General features: G+C 37.1%; 1 protein-coding gene across 1 annotated transcript in view; it reads left to right on the top strand.

The window, feature by feature from the left end:
- Positions 1 to 16,431, top strand: part of ANO2 (anoctamin 2) — a 188,171-nt gene that overhangs the window by 22,579 nt on the left and 149,161 nt on the right. The window contains exons 2-6 of the mRNA XM_067289841.1: positions 3,849 to 3,947; positions 10,357 to 10,508; positions 11,807 to 11,861; positions 12,850 to 12,898; positions 16,299 to 16,354. Coding sequence (XP_067145942.1) covers positions 3,849 to 3,947; positions 10,357 to 10,508; positions 11,807 to 11,861; positions 12,850 to 12,898; positions 16,299 to 16,354 — 411 coding nt within the window. The remainder of the gene's footprint in view (positions 1 to 3,848; positions 3,948 to 10,356; positions 10,509 to 11,806; positions 11,862 to 12,849; positions 12,899 to 16,298; positions 16,355 to 16,431) is intronic.

The following is a 16,431-nucleotide window of genomic DNA, read 5'->3' as shown; positions in this document are numbered from 1 at the left end:
ATATATGAGAGCTTTATAGTTCTAATAAATTTTCTGCTACAGCCTTGATGATGATAACTTTATAATAAATCTTAAATTTGCAGTTGATACAGATAATAAGCTATTTTATTGTTAAATCATGAAAGATAGAAAAAGTATCCCTTAAAAAAAAGTCTCCCTTCGTGTGCTGACTGAAAAGCAAAACAGGCCTTCCAGATTTTCTTTCATTTGACTTTAATGCTGAGTTTTTCTATTAAAATGGGAAGGCCCAAAACACCTTTACAAAATAAAAAAGAAGTCAAGCTAAAAATATACCCTGAATGATTCAGAACCAACGTATTGAAAAAACTTCCACTCCTGAAACTTAATTAAGAACTCTGTTGTACAGAATATAGATTTGACAAAAAAGGATCAGGAGAGCAACAAACCTGTTTGTCATCAGCATAACAATACTTAAAGTCATTTGAGTAATATAATCAGGCAGTGCAATGATATAGACATAGAACAATGCAGGGCCAAGAATAAAATCCCATGAGACATCAGCTGTAAGTGAAAAAGGACTTGATTAAGGGCTGCTGTATTAAATAACATCTGAATGATAAGACAAAAATAATATTAGCCAGTGCAACATGTAGCTGTAGTGATGCATCTAGAGGGGAGTCAATGAGCAAGTGATTGGGAGTACTCAAAATAGAAGATTGACAGCATTTTGTAAGAGCAAATATTAAACTGCATTCACAAAAACATGTACCTTGATTATCTCAGCTGATTAACCAAATTACACTGTTTGGTAAATGTCTCCAGTAGATAGTCATAAATCCACACTGTCAATGAGAAAAACAAGTTTTAACTTTTGGTGATGTTTGCAATAGAATAAGCCCTCCGGGAACAAGTGAGTTGAACATATCTTCACTGGTGATCATAATAATAAAGACAAAAAGGTCATGCAAAAGGACAACTGCAACTGCTGCAGATAAAGGCTTGAAAAGTAGAACAAAGAGCCTTTAACAGAGAAGATTAGCGGGCACAGGATTTTATTTTGATAGCTCAGTAGAAGAGTAGGTAGCTGATTTACTCCCTGAGATGACATGAGACTGATTTTTTTTGTTGTTGTATTTTTGTTGCACAGAAGTATTGGTGAGATGCATTTATTGTAAATTTCTTTGATGAATTTTTAAGGTTAGGAAAATACAGGAAGATATGGGAAACATGGTTCTTGTAATCCTTAACTAAATATTCAGCAGTCTGTTGTTCTGCACTTTTTGTTTACCATTGAACAACAATTACCTGTTCCTCTTTTCCTACTTTTATTGACTTTGCATTTGTCTTTATTAAAATGATCTCAGTTTCCTACCATGGAGTGATTTTTAAATGTTAGCTGTGACTCCACAGCATTTGATATTACTTCATGAACAGTACTACTTTCCAACATATTTCTGCTCTAATATACAAAGGTCATATTCTTCATCTGGTCTCCTCTCTTAATTTATCTGACTGATTTTCTTTGCAATCTGTGTAAGTCATATGAGCCTGAGCTGGAAATGAGCAATTAGATCATACTGTCCCTCTTCTTGCCAATGTGGAGTATAGTCCCCCAGATGGACAAATTTGATTTTAGCCAAAATCTAAGAAGAAGCCTCACGATCTTCACTGACTGAAATTTAAACTCTCATCTGTTATTAATACATTTTCAGCAAAAGATTACCAGAACATCTGCTCCTGCCTGGTAAAATTTTACTTCCTTCTCTTAAAGCCAATTTCCCTTGCGTACTGATGAGAGATACATTCAACAACTCATTCTGCTGTTTAAAATAACATTGTTCCACTGCAGAAATGTTAACTGAAAGTAATGTAGTGATCTTTGTGGTTCATGTTGCAGCTATAAGGGAAATAAGAGGAAAATGTTACCATAAGAAAGGGGTATTTCAATCTAACTTTTTAATCAGGAAGCATCGTATAACATTCAACAAAAGTGTGTTTGGTGTTTACAGGAAGTTCTAAGCATGTATACACTTTGGAAAAATTAAATATTGTTTTTAAAATGTTGATATCAATAGGATATGATACAATTTTAGTTGGAAATAGCTTCATATAAATTGTATGCTAAACAGAAAAATATCATTGTGACTTGAGAGAATAGACTTTTCTGAGGTAAAGTCAAAAGTGCTACAATAGTCTTTCAGATTTATACATATATGGACAGATACCTCATATTTTTCTGTTTAAAACTTTCCTTAACTCAAAGCTTTTGACAAAAACAAAACAAAAAACCCCCCAACAACAACAACAACAAAACCTTTTTTGGAGTCAACTTCCCACAGAATTTAAGTTTGAGAATTTGACAGTATGAGTTTCCATGGCTATGACCTATATTCCCATTTTGGTAGACTTGTGCTACTTGGTGATTACAGTGACATTAAGCTGTACGTGCATTAATATGCTTTCTTTAGTCCTCTGCAAATGTTTATATGTGTACCAGGCAATTACTTCCAGGTCAACCACATGAGTTTTGTATTTAAGCCAAATGTGTAACCTGGTTATGCTCCTTATCAAGTTAGGCTCGCTGCCTCAGTTTCTTCTGTTTCACAGCTTTTACGTAGTGAGTGCTCTTCCTCTGTGCTTCTCCTCTACTGTACTCTCATGCCTGTAGCTACTGCTCCTTGACTCTGTAACTGATGGTTTTCAGAAGTTTATGTGCCTCCAGTCCCTCCATCTCATCTGATCCCCGCTCATGTTGCAGGGGGAGGACAGTGGTTCGGACTCCCCAACAGAGAGGTGATGCTTGCCAAAATCTAGGAGCGTATGTGGAGGTTTATTCTCCCCTAAGGGAGGGATCTCTCCTGATCCTTACACACATATGGGTGGGAAAATGCAAAGTGTCAGTATGCCCTAGCACCAAAACCCCAGCATGTGCACTGCTTCACAAAGATCATTGGTCTTAGCAGTCCTTCCCTGGCTCTAGCCCAAGCCTTTGCAGTCTCCTCCTGCCGCTTCCATATCTTTCCCCCAGATCTATCCTCCTGTCCCCTGTCTACTCTCCATCCCAACTTTTTACCCCTTTTGTCACAGTAAACATCCATATGTGTAATTTACTGTTCTTTTTAGATAATTTGAGTTCATTGAGGAAAAAGTCTGTATCAACATGTCTGTATTTCATTTTCCTACTTCTGTCAGGGATTCTGCTTTCAAATCTTAGAAGGCCTGTGTATGGCTCAGGTTTACCTCTGAACAGCTCAGCTCACCTGAGAACTGACTGTGCAGAGGCCATCTTGTGTAGTCTTCTGCCTCTGCACAGTTATTTTTATAAGCATTGGACTCATGTGACTCTTTAGAAGTTAAATCTGAATATCAGGGCCGGTACTGCAACTGCAGACACTTCATGTAGTAAATGCTGGGTCTGATCCCCTTTAAGAAACTACTAATCCAATGAAGTACTAAGAAAATATTTAAGCAGGATAGAAAATGGGTGCCTAAGGGCAAAATCCAGAGCAGAAGAAAAGTTTTCTGTTTGCTGGCCCAAATAGTCACAAAAACCCACCAATAAACTGGGATAACATGCAAAATATCTGAGAGTGGAAGCTGTAGCTCAGGGGTTTCTGGTTCACATGATTCCAAAATCAGCTATAACCTGGTCTTGTGTCCTTATGGTGCGCATATAGCAGCACTGTAGTGCAGGTTGATAAAAGAATTCTAGAGCATTAGAAGAGTCAGCTTTTAAAGAAAAAGTCATTTTTAGTCCCAGTTGTAACAGAAATTTTTTCTTCACTCTCTTTACCTACTACTGTTGCATGATTTAGTTGGAAATGTTATTGCTGAAGTATTCCTATTCAATAATATTGAAATATATATTTCACTGTTTTATATTTCAGAATAAGACCCAAGGATTGAGCTTTGTGCGCATACATGCACCTTGGCATGTACTTAGTCGAGAAGCAGAACTCCTTAAAATAAAAATGCCCACTAAAAAGGTAAGGCTTATTCTTTCACATTACTAATTATTTTAACATGATTTAATTCAGAATTGGATATAAGGTCAGGATTTCAAAAGCGATTTTTGGTGTGAGCTAGGTGCCAAATTCCTGTTAGTCTGCTTTGAATTTTGGCTTTATTTTGCATCTAACAATTTTTCATGAGGCCAAATTATGCTCTGGAATTATTACCTGCCAGTTACATATATTATTAATTGCTAAAAATAAAGCTTGTATTAAATCAATGCTGAAAGACCCTAGCTTTGCACCCATAATGTTGTGCAAATGAAGACAGGTAAATGCCTGATTGAGGTCTGACTATCTAAATATACAGAAATTTGTTGCAGGGATAAGTGACATTGACAGTGCTCTTGGTCTTTCCAGCTCTCCTCCTGTAGCAGATTTTGGATATTTTGATATTTTGTTAAAAAATGGGTATTTTAATATTTTGTTAAAAAGGTGTTCTAATTTTACTGTGTGATATTGGAAGAGTTCTGTGGTTTGTGGTGTGTGGGTACATGTGAGAAATAGATGTCTGTGGACCCTTCATGGTAGATTTTCTATTAGACCGTTGTCTACACATATGGGAGGACATGGTGGTTCAGGTGATCTCTTCCGCTCTCTGATCACAGGACTAGTGCTAATTATATTAAACGGTGTCCATATTGATATCAGTAGAATTTTCCAGTCAAATTAATTTGATTTAACTTAATGACAAAAAGTCTGGAAAAGATCAGACAGATGGATTGTAAAAGAAGAGGAAAACCAAATACCCCAAAAGTTAGGATGACAAAGAATGGCAAAGTTTTACAAGTGTTATGTACTGTAGCTTTTTTTTCTCTCTCTGTCTTCCTTTTTCTTTTTCCCTTTAAATCTGCTGGTTAGCAGAGGGAAGTAGGAAGAGCAATAAGCATAGTTGGCCATCTGGCAGGCCATGGAGGCAGCTGGCTGGCAGATGGGGCTTTATAGAGTGATGACAGAGGTGAGTTTTAAGGAGGGATTTGAAAGCTGAGAAGGTAGTAGCTATTTGGATTTTTGTCAAGGAACTTTCCTCAAAGGTGAGGTGCAGTGTGAGAGAAAGTATGATAGCTATTTTTGCCATAAGGTTTCTCCTTTAAAGTCTAGGGATGCTGAGAGTCTGTTTTCAAGGTATCAGGAGCTTCAGTGAATTTGGACTTGCCCCATTGTCATTAAAATTTTGGCTCACTATCTTCTTTACAGTCCTAGTAGTTTAGAATATGTAGGACTTTCAACAGAATTGCTGGCAAACATTGCAAATTCTGGGGAACGTATCCTAAAACTTGTGATCCTGCAGTGATTTAGCCTGTTAGCTAACAACTCCACTGAAACAAGTGGAGCTGCCTTGGGCTCTTATTAACAGCACTGCTGAAAACTTATTCCATTTCATTGTCATCAGCATTAAAAGACAGACTGATCTTATTTTCTTCCCTATTTTTTTTTCCTCTATTTTCCCTATTGATTGTTTTCATCCATCAAAGGCCTCCACATTGTTCACATCTTGTTGTGGTACCATCTGTCACTGTCAGAGGCTTGACCAAGCCACTCTTACTGTATCGTGTTTGCATTCTACAAAAAATCCTGGTTACTTTTAATCAACCTTTGAAAACAAGTAGGTTTTAGACACCTACTGTACCTCCATCCCTTCTGGCATATAGATGGAGGCATAGGCCCTTTTCTAGAAAAGCACCTGAAATCCTTCACTCCCCTATTTGATCACTTCCCAGCATCTTTCCCTTTGTGTATTTTCAATGCCTGCTCTCGTTCCTACCTCCTTCTTCCCTCAGGGGAATTTTCCCCTCCTTGCCTCTTGCAGATGCACTGAAGTATTTCTACACTATTTCTATACACTATTTTCATGTTGGAATTCTGCCATCATATTGTTCTGTCTGCGTAAGATCTGTCCAGGAGCTGGTAGTCTCTAATGGCCATCCTAGTCACTGATGAACAGTTCAACATCCCCCTCTCTCCTTTGAATGAGAGAAAACACACAATAAATCACAAGGCGCTAAACAGAGAAAGATCATCATCTCAGACAAAGGTAATAGAAAACATATTAATAGTCTAAATTGTCATGCTATTTGTAGTGCCATAGCTAGTGTATTTTTCATCATACAATTTTAAGTCAAAGGCTAGGAGGACCTAGACATTTTGGTATTTTGTTTGCTGTTACTCTGTCATCTGTGGCCAGTGTGCTATGAGCAACCACCACAAGTGAAATTACCCCCCCCCCCCAACAGTAAGCAGCTTCCCAAAATGAAAGGGAATATAATGAAAAGAAAGTCTGTATCACATGTAGCAAAAGCTAGAATTAAGCAAAAAAAGATCTTTAAGAACATGGAAATCCAGTAAGATTTGGATTCAGGTATGCTCCAAATCATAGTAAATCAGAGCACCTTTTTGGGTGGGTTAACTGTGTTCTGCTGCTTTGCACATGTGTGCATAGGCACTCATGTGCAAACACACATTTACAATTCATATTAATCACTGCAATTCCAGCCACATTATACCCAAACCAGTTGTCATTGTCATGTTCAGTGCATATCGTTTCTTGCAGAATGGTTTCCTACTTTGTGATACATATTTATATGGATTATATGTGTTCATAGCCATCATTTACATTAACAGAAGTTAGGGGCCCAGATTGAATTTGGTTTTGCCACTTTGTTTCTTTCTTTTTTCCATGTCCCACCCCTTTCTGGGAAAGGGACCAAAAGTAAGTTTATATTGGAGACAGGCACAAAATCCCTGATGTTGCCCCAAAGGCATTGATTCAAGCTCAGGAAGTCCCTGCTCATCCCTGGCAGCTCCAAAGGTGTACCAAGAAGGGCAGTGCTCTGTGCCTTTCTTATTCGCATACTCCTTCCCTGAACTTAAGTTATAAGCGGCTTTAGGAGACAGCAAATATTGGATATGGGCTAAATAGACCTTTGGCCTGCTTCAGAATAGCCATTCTTATTTAAATGGTATTCTCCCTGGAATTGCCCCCCTACCAACTCTGTCCTATCTTTAGTATCTTGCTCTTCTGCCAAATGGGACAAAAAGAATAGACTTACTATGCTAGATTTCCACCATCCTATTTGTACACTGCGTGTAACGTAAATACCCTTGTGTAAACTAAATCTCCTTTGTACCACAAACACAGTGGAAATAGGCTGGACTGTAGATGAGCTCTGACCCTTTTCATCAGGGCCAGAGATGGTGTGCTGTTCCACTTGACATAAAATTATTTGATAACATCTAAGTATATAAACAAAATTACTTCATTTAACATGTATATATTATACATTATAAATAGCATCCCTTTATTTAAAGTAACAGATTTCTGTGAACGAATCAGATCGGTGCATACTTCATGTTGAATATGATTGGCATATACTGGGCATTTTATTGCCAAAACCCCAAAATACAAGGTTTCTGAATTTCATGGGAATCATTTCATGGGTTTCCGAATTTCATTAATAGGACAAATGTTCAGAAAGGAAATTGTAATTCAGTCAACGATCAGGCAGTTATGAACAACAGTTCTCAGGTTTGTACCCGTAATTTATTCTAGGTGTATAGAAAAAGGCGAAATATGTCTATAGTTCCCTACAACAGGGAAGTCAGATCTCAAATTTCTTGAAAATTCACCCCAGGGGATAAATCATTTTGTATAATGTAGTGGTGATAGGACATTTTTAGGGAGAAAGTTGTTGGCAATTATTGTTGACTACATTATTTTCCAGTTATCTCAGCTGCATAAATGAAATACTACCACTTAAAGCAGACATGACAGGAAAATTATGTTCTTGTCTTAAGATTTGGAATTAAGGACAGTTGGGAAAGGAGTTTCCTGTGAGGAGAAAAATAAAATCCATTTTGAAATTCAGAAGCCTTATATTTTGGGATTTTGTCAATAAAAATTGAAAAATTCAGCCAGGAACCATTAAGAGAAAATTCTGGTTTTGCTCAGAGAGCCAAAAGATTATTTTCAAAGGTGTGTTAAGTATTTTCTCTGATGTTATTTATTATTTATTCAAGAATCCACTGAAACCATAAACAAAGCAATTTCAATGAAAAATATTGGACCATTTCTAAACACAATGAGTTGGTTACAAAAAAATACTTTCAAATGTTCAGTTTTAAAACATCTTTCAAGAAAAATTACACAGTAGAAAAATCCTTTTGAGCAAATTAACTATATGTGTACATTTGCATATGACAAAGAAATTATTTTTAATATAGAAACAGCCAAGTGAGAGTGGGCCACAGTCAAATATATTAGGCATATCCCATATAACTGCTTTAAATAAGAAAAAGAGTACGTAAGATTGTAAGGTGCCCAACTTTAGTTCTTTAAAAAGGTCATATTTTGCTGAAGTTAGGGGACCAGCAGTTTAAAAAAAATCATGATACTTTAAAGTGCTTTGTTTCAATCAGTTAAAATCAAGAATATTTCTTTTATTTTGGGGTAGACTTCAGCTGTTATTTAAGGAATGTTCAAGGTTCATTTAATGATTTGATATTTAATCAGTCTGTAAATAAACTAATGTTTTCTCAGGTTGTCTATCCTTCAGGAAAAAATAAAAATTAAAACTCATTTTCCTCATAATGTTATGCCAAACCTAAATGAAAGAATTATAATTAATAGCATATTCGGACATCTGCCTTGGCAGTGATTTCAGAATTTGGTTTCATCCTTTTCACCATGTTCTATGCTAGCTCAAGCAAAATGAGGCATCAGCTTATAACTTAGCTGTAAATCTTTTTGCTGCTTGCCTGCATGCCAAGTAAATGGGTCTACAGACACACATGTTAGCACCCATATGTCAAATAAGTTAAGTCCTTTGTTAGCTTTCAGGATTTGGTCTCCACTTGTCCATACTAGATGTATGATAGTTTGTACCCTTATGTTCTGTTTTGGAGCAAACCAAGCAGTTCCCTTTAGAAGAAACCTGACAGGTTCAGGGGATAGTTTGATTCAGGAGCTACTGCCTTATAAGAAGAATGGGCAGTACCTGTGCCACATTTGGGTATCTCTACCCCATACAGTTTTCCAGTGCTGTCCTAGCAGGCCTTCTACCTTCAGCTGCTCCAGTGACCTCTCATGCTATGCTCTAGAGCATATAGCACAAACTCTGCACATCATGCTAATAAAAACACCACTCTGGTAACTGTGACATATTATTTCAGGCACTTTGAACTGAAAAAATCCCACAAAAAGTAATGAAAAGTAGTTCTAGCTGCAGAAGCTCCTAAGGGGTCCTAAGGATACCCTGGTATGTAGTCTGCTGTGGGGACAGGGCAAGCCCTAGAGAGTTCCTCTGTGTTGCTTCACGTGTATGCGACCAAACAACCTATTCCCATGGGACATCTCTTTAGGAGTATTGATGTAGTCTAAGAGAACCAGAAGCTCAGCAGCTTGACATTTAAGCAAATACTAGGAATTCAGCAAGTTATGTTTTTTTCTGCAAGTTACGGTTTCCTGTCTTGACCCCATCTAACTTTTCCTTTCCTATAAATGTTTCCTAGTTTGATTGTCGGCTAGCAAATGGTAAGTATCCATCTCTACCACAGTATGCACATGCTGCCGCAGGCACATGCATGCATAGCTATCCATCTATCTCTTCTTTTCCTTTTAAAGATAGACATAGCAATTCATTCTGTGCCTGGGACTTAACCATCAGTGATAGTTTCAACAACGACAACAATAAAATCATCTCAGTCTGAAGTGCATGCTTTGACCCGTGATTTCTTCTCTGCAAAGTCCTGCAGTAATGACTGCTATTACTATTTTAAGAGAAACTCCAAAGTCTATTTTATGCCTATTCCTTGGATTTGTGTATAGTGAATCAGGTAAATACCTTCATATCCCTGGGAAGCTCTTTAGTACTTCACATCAGACCAAATCAGCAAAAGCTAGTTCCTTGCACTGGACAGTGCCATGCAGCCATGGGCCTGGCACCCTCACTTCTAATGGCATGTGTGCCCTAAGGCAAAGCTAGCAATTATTACTTACTAGTTATTTATTCTGTCTGTGCAGCATGATTGCCAGTTGGACCAGCAGGTAAAGGATCTTCCTATTTTGTCTACTCCCTCTTTTCCCGAGTTACAGCTTTTAAAGCCAGAATAATTCTTTCGCTTTCCTTTTACTTCCCTACAGCTCCTAGTTTAGATGAGTTAGTGAGGATATTTCTCATACTAACATTCCTACACTGAGTTTTCTTCTGAAAGTAGCTTCTGAAGGACAAAAGCTTCCCTTTTCTTGCTGAAACCCTTAACAATTCAGGTGCTTGTTGTTACATGGGAATATATAGATTTAAACCCATGTGTATAGAAAATTCTATTTTTTTTTCTTTTTAGTGTACTTTTGGAATTCACATTAATGTATGGCATTTTATTTACTCAGATGTATGAAATCAAAGAAGAAGGAGGAATACTCAAGAAGCTAAATAAAATATGGTGCAAATTGACTGAACCTCTGCAACCCCGGGTGCCACAACAAGACAATACCAAGATGAAAAGCCTGTCCTACCCATTTTCCAGAGAAAAAATATATTTGTGAGTACTTTAAATTGTGAAGAGCAAAGAAGAAAGCTATAACTTGTCATATTACTATTGTCATTTTTTCCCTCCCAGTACGTGAATCAAGGATCATCAGTGCAATCGTGCTGCATCATTGAGGACGCAGCATTTCTGGAAATCCTGAGAAAATATGCAAGCTGGCAAATTATTCCTGGAAAACATTTCCAAGTGATAAAAGGATATGTCTGGGTTAACCTGAATGTATTGTAGCCTGAGTAAATAGATCTAAAGTAAATTCACATTCACTGACACTGAATTCAGTTTCAGTGGATTTACAGAAATATAAGCTTGCACAGAATTTCTGTCAGTGTTTAACTTGCTTCTGTTGGATAAGGCACTTGAAGCAGTGCAACAGATAAAATGTCCATGTTTTTAGTTTGAACTGTAAAATCTTTATCACTAAATGACTGATGGGTAGGACAAAGATATTGCCACCAGTTTTGAGAAAAGAAAGAGCTAGTAGAAATGCAATATTTTTCTTCTTGATGGATTTGTTATAGTAATTAAAACTTGGTTAATAAGGTACAGATAAGGAATTCCTGCCATCTGCCCCTTGACTCAGATTAATACTTCTGGACCCAGTTTGATGTTAAACATTTCTTATTTCTTCATGGTTGGATCCTTGTATTTGTCTGATAAATAAAATTCAGTAATAAATATGATGACCCACCATATCATTTATTGTCCTGTCTGACAATTTTAATTAATACTGAATACAAGTCAAATTGATTGAGGGGAATAACCTAGCAAAGCTGGTTTCACATACAATGGTTTTAAGATTTCGGGGAATGCATAATTCCAGTGGAATGGTTATATGAAAAAGTGTAACATTGACTGGTTAGTCACATGGAAAAGAGTAATGAACATCTGCATTAGGCTAGTTGAAACCTGATAACATTCATAACCACAGAATGTTATAACATTGAGGGTATTTTATAAGGAAAGATTAAAAGATCAGCTTGTGTAAACAATAGACAAGCTCTCCGTACCCAAAAGGCATTTTATACTAGTTAATATTTCTGCATTTTTCAACCCACCATCATTGCAATCCAGGCAGAAGTCTGCATGACTAGGCCTTAAAAGATTTTATTTAGATATCAAGAGGTACTCTATTTTGTGCTGTCCTATTACACCTCTATTTCCTTTAAACTTTTGTTTTTCTTCCTTACTATGGCTTCTAAATGAATTCTAAATCAAATTGTTTTGTTATCTTATTCATTAGTACCACTTCTGAAAAAATAATGGATTGGTTTTTTTTCTTTCAACATTTTTAGGTATAACGTTAAAGACAAAGACACTTTTTTTGACAATGCTACCCGCAGCCGAATAGTAAGTAAACAAAAGTGATATATCAGTGAGGGAAGACTTTTTGTGCTGAATGGGGTTTGCTTCAATAGTGAGTGCCTTTTGCTACTTTGCTAATTTCATCAGTATATGCATTTCTCAGTTCCTGCAAAATATTAAGTAGTCATAAGAACATAAAAAATATAGTCCTAGAGCCAGCCAGTAGTCCATACAGCCCCATGGGAGTAGGAGATACTGTGTAGGGCAACACTACTTAATCCTACCCATTGTTAAAAGTGGCCATTAAGCCCTGCTTCCTATTCTTTAACCAGATTTTAGTCCATAGAAGGACATCCTCTGCAATCCTGTAGAAACTTATTAGCTCAGTAGTCTTTGATAAGAAACCTTGCATTAATACCTGACATCCTGCTAGGTCTCCAGCAAAGTCGTGAGGTAAGATTTCTCTTTACAGATGCTGTGTTGACTCCTCCCCAACATGCTACACTCATCCATGTGCTCACTCGGGTTTCACGGATATAGCTTACTTGCTAATCGCTTCTATGTGCATCTTCATGTTATACCTCCACATGTGAATGTTATGTTCTCTTTAAGGTGTTTCCATGACTAAAATATGGAGTCAGATTCTGTTGCTATTTTCTTCTCATTCTATCTGAAATCCTTATACTTCTTACACTTTATGTAAAACTTACACTAAGTTTTACAAGGATGTGACATAGCAGGACTTAGGCTACAGATGTTAGGGCCAGATAATGAAAAAGTACAAATTGCCATAGCATCATTAGGTTCAGTGGCATTCTGACATTCTTTAATCATTTTTCTTCACTTAAAATTCTTAACTAGAGTGGCCCCAAATCACATATTTATGGATGAGTGAAACATATGATTTAAATATAAGTGTAGATGAACTCTACAGATGCCTCTTATTTTTAAGCTTTATTTTATTGCCAGCATTGAGAGGAAAAGAATGCTAAAGACAATTTGGGTGTTATATCACTGCTCTTCTTTTCCATAGGTACGTGAAATTTTAAAACGCACACCTACAAAGGCCAGAAACAGCATGGGTAAGATGGAGGGAAGATAATTATGTCTATTGTTTCGAAAGGAGTTTTTGAAAAGAATTGTTTAGGTATCTCATTGAGTATTTATTTGTCTAACAGAACACAAAAATATACTGGCACTTTTCCACAAAAATAGATATTGAAACAAATGCATTTTCTGAGGGATAAAATGACTTTCTGATCTACTGTTTACGTAGGACATTGGTAATGGGAGCTTGCTTTTCATTTCTACAGGTGCAGGATTTGGCACATAACTTGCATTTCACAAGTGATTATAAAATTGGATTTGATTGTTATATGACCTGCTTTTGAAAATTTGGATGTCAGCTCCAATACGTTGCACTATTTCATCCAGGAGCAGATTTTCCTTGCCATTTCTACACAATAATACATATTTCCAGGTTATTTTTATCGCTGCAGCTTTAAAAATGATGTCCATGAGCTGCATAGTGAAATCTGTGACTTAAATATGACTGTTCTGTGGAATCCAAAGTCCAAGGTCTATTTCCACTATCAAATTTTGGCAGGGAGTTGATTTTTTTTATGGTTCAGGACAGATACAGGTGTACATATTTTTCTCTCTGTTCTTTTCCTTCTTCCACTGTGATGCCACCACCCATATGTCCCTGGAGTTGAAGAGCTCATAGTACTGCTTTCTGGCACGTTTTCTGAAAGTCCTCTGGTAGCTTGACCACTTCAATTCAGATCACTATGTCCTAGTGTAATGTACTTGCAAAGAGTAAGTAAGTGTGCTGTACAAGCAGTCTCCTGAAGTTTCTTGGTGTAACTTTGTGCAGTGAAGTTGGAGGTGATAGATTTCTTTGGTTCAGCAGCTGAAGTGGAAAAAGATTAGTGTAGGTTACCCTTAAATAGAAATGTTATGTTTTTTCCAATTATATGGAGAAAAAAAAAGAATTACTTTATCATTTTCAACCCAAAATACTTAGCTTGACCTAGAACGAATATTTACATTTTGGTTTATTAGACCATTTTATATATTCTTTTTCCTAATCTAACCTAAATTTCTTAACATGCTGAGGTGAAAAGTAGAAAGAAAAAAAAAGCATCATTGAGAATATGTCAAACAGCCTCCCTTTTTAAAGTATACTGTTCGGTTGCCATCTGTTTTGTTCGCTGTTCATTCTGTGTTGTTCTGTGTTTTGATTTGTTGAAAGACTCTGTCTGGGCAGTAAAGAGGAATGCTGTCTCTTTTGCTGGATTGCTCCACCCTTCATCAAGGGGATGCTCCTGGTGCATGGGGAAATCTTGCTTTCCCTGGGAGCCGTGGTCTCTGTGCAAGTAGGAGTCTCTAGAGCAGAGGCTTCTAGAGACAAGGCAGTGTGAGGCAGAGAAAACAAGAAGCCTAAAGTGCAGCAGGGACAGGAAACTCACTGACGTAAAAGCCAGCCCTCAGAGGTGACACTTTCCCTCGAGATCTAGAGGGACTGTGTTGAATTTGCTGAAACTCTATTCCTCTAAAAGTTGTTGGACTTGAGCACAAGCTTGAAAGAAGTAATCCATCCTATAAGGACACAGTAGGCAGGAAAAGAGCTCTTATTTTAACCTCTTACTCAGAGTTTTCTCCATTCTAATATCTTGTTCTTGTTCTTTGTTCTTGTTCTGTAGAGATCAAAGCACTAGTAGTGATTTTTCAGGGTTTTTTTACTCTAAGATGAAAATACAGGCTGATCAACTTCAAGCTCAGGTCAACTCAGAATCCCACTTGACATGAAGGCATATATTTTATCCCTCCTGTCTTTTCCCTCTTTTTAGTCCATAGCCAAAACATGATTATATGTCATGTTTGACCTAAAGGACTAATTGGCTTGATCCTCCAAGATCCTCTCCCAGAAGTCCTGTGCTTCATATGTCCCTAGGGTTTTCCCTTCTCCCTGGTCTCAAAAGCACACCTCATGAATGGTTTACCAGATATCTTTAAGCATCCTTGCTTTTTTCTATTTTATGATTCTTTTGATTTTTTTTGTTTGTTTTTTGTTCTGTTTTGTTTGGGGGTTTTTTTGCACAGAAGATAGGAAAGTGATGTCAGAGGTTCTTGTAGCAGTCTCCGGTTTTTATAATTGTGCTTCCTGTTCCATAATATAATGAGAGAAAATAACAACACTTCAAACACATTTTCTTATTGAATTTTACAGCTGTGTGAGGCTGAATCTGCTTCTACTTCTATGATACAAAGAAGGCATATTTTCTTCTCTCATACCTCCGAACTTTTGTAAGCTTTCCCAAACATGGAATGCTCTCAGTAAAGGACTTGACATGATCCAAGCATGAAGATTTCCCAATTATATTAATGCAAATAGTGGTCAGAGTATTCCCCCTTGTATGAAGGAAGAAATTTATTGGTAATGCTTGCATAACATCTCTGGCCAGAGGGTTTTCCCAGAGCATTTCAGAGTGATGGTTGTATGATTTGACCATGTGAATTTTTTTTATCATTAAAGACAAACTTTCTAGTTACTTTTTACTGGACATTGAAAACATAGAGGTCTGGAATAGACTCCTAATCTTTGGTTGTTGTCTTATGGAAGAATTTTTTTCACCTGCAGAGAGTGAAGACAGAATGTCTTTGAGTCATAGGTCTTGAGAGCCACAGTGGTCTTGTGTATGTCTGTAAGTGCTGCAGTCGTTAGCTGGGGATTCAACAGCTAAAGCCATCGTAGTATGAGGTCACTGGTAGTGCCATGTTACAGTATCTTCCTGTATCTTCCACCAGACTTCCTGATTGCAGTCTTTAGGACTGAACACTTCTTGTCCTGGTGCACCTAGCTTTTCAGCATAAGCATGGGTGGGAGAGCACAAAGTGATCAATTGACTTCTACAAGCAAAGAAGGGTTGTTTAAACCTGGAAGGATGACCTTACGTATTGATCTGAGGAAGCACAGAAAACCCAGAATTTGGTTCAGTGAAAACTACTCTTCATCTAATATTAGTCAAAGTAAAGGTGATCTTTCTCTACTATATCTTCAATCACAGAATTTTGTGAAAGTGCCTTTTCGATTGCTTGTGTGCTTCAGTGCAACCCATGTTCTGGGATCATTGTCAAGCTGCAGGAGGACATCCCAGATGCTTTCCTCCTCAGTCACATGACTCGTATCTATCAGGATGAGCAAGTGGTCAAAACTATGTTCATTCTGTACTAGTTCACTCAGGAAAAAGCACTATGTAGGAACAAGGCAATATTAAGCCTTTCTGTGAAAACATATTTTCCCTATTCAGTTAAGGTTCACTTCCAGGTTGGTATATACTCACCCTGTCATGATCTTGAATATCTGCAGCAATACAGATCAGCCCCTACTGTAAAGAAATCAAGTGAAATCTGTAATAATCTTTTCTGCTTAGTGGTGGTTAGCTGCTGACAATCTTTTTTTTTTCCCCCCCCCTTTAGGTATTAGCACATTAATGGCAAACAATGTTTATGATGCAGCATACCCACTTCATGATGTATGTATACTCTATTAAAAATTTAGTTATCTGATAATATTACTCAATAGTGTATAGACATTAATGTTTATTGCCTG

Source organism: Apteryx mantelli, chromosome 1 (genome assembly GCF_036417845.1).
Source record: "Apteryx mantelli isolate bAptMan1 chromosome 1, bAptMan1.hap1, whole genome shotgun sequence".
NCBI lineage: Eukaryota > Metazoa > Chordata > Aves > Apterygiformes > Apterygidae > Apteryx > Apteryx mantelli.
The sequence above is the reverse complement of the archived record's forward strand: the minus strand, read 5'-3'. Positions and strand labels throughout refer to the sequence as shown.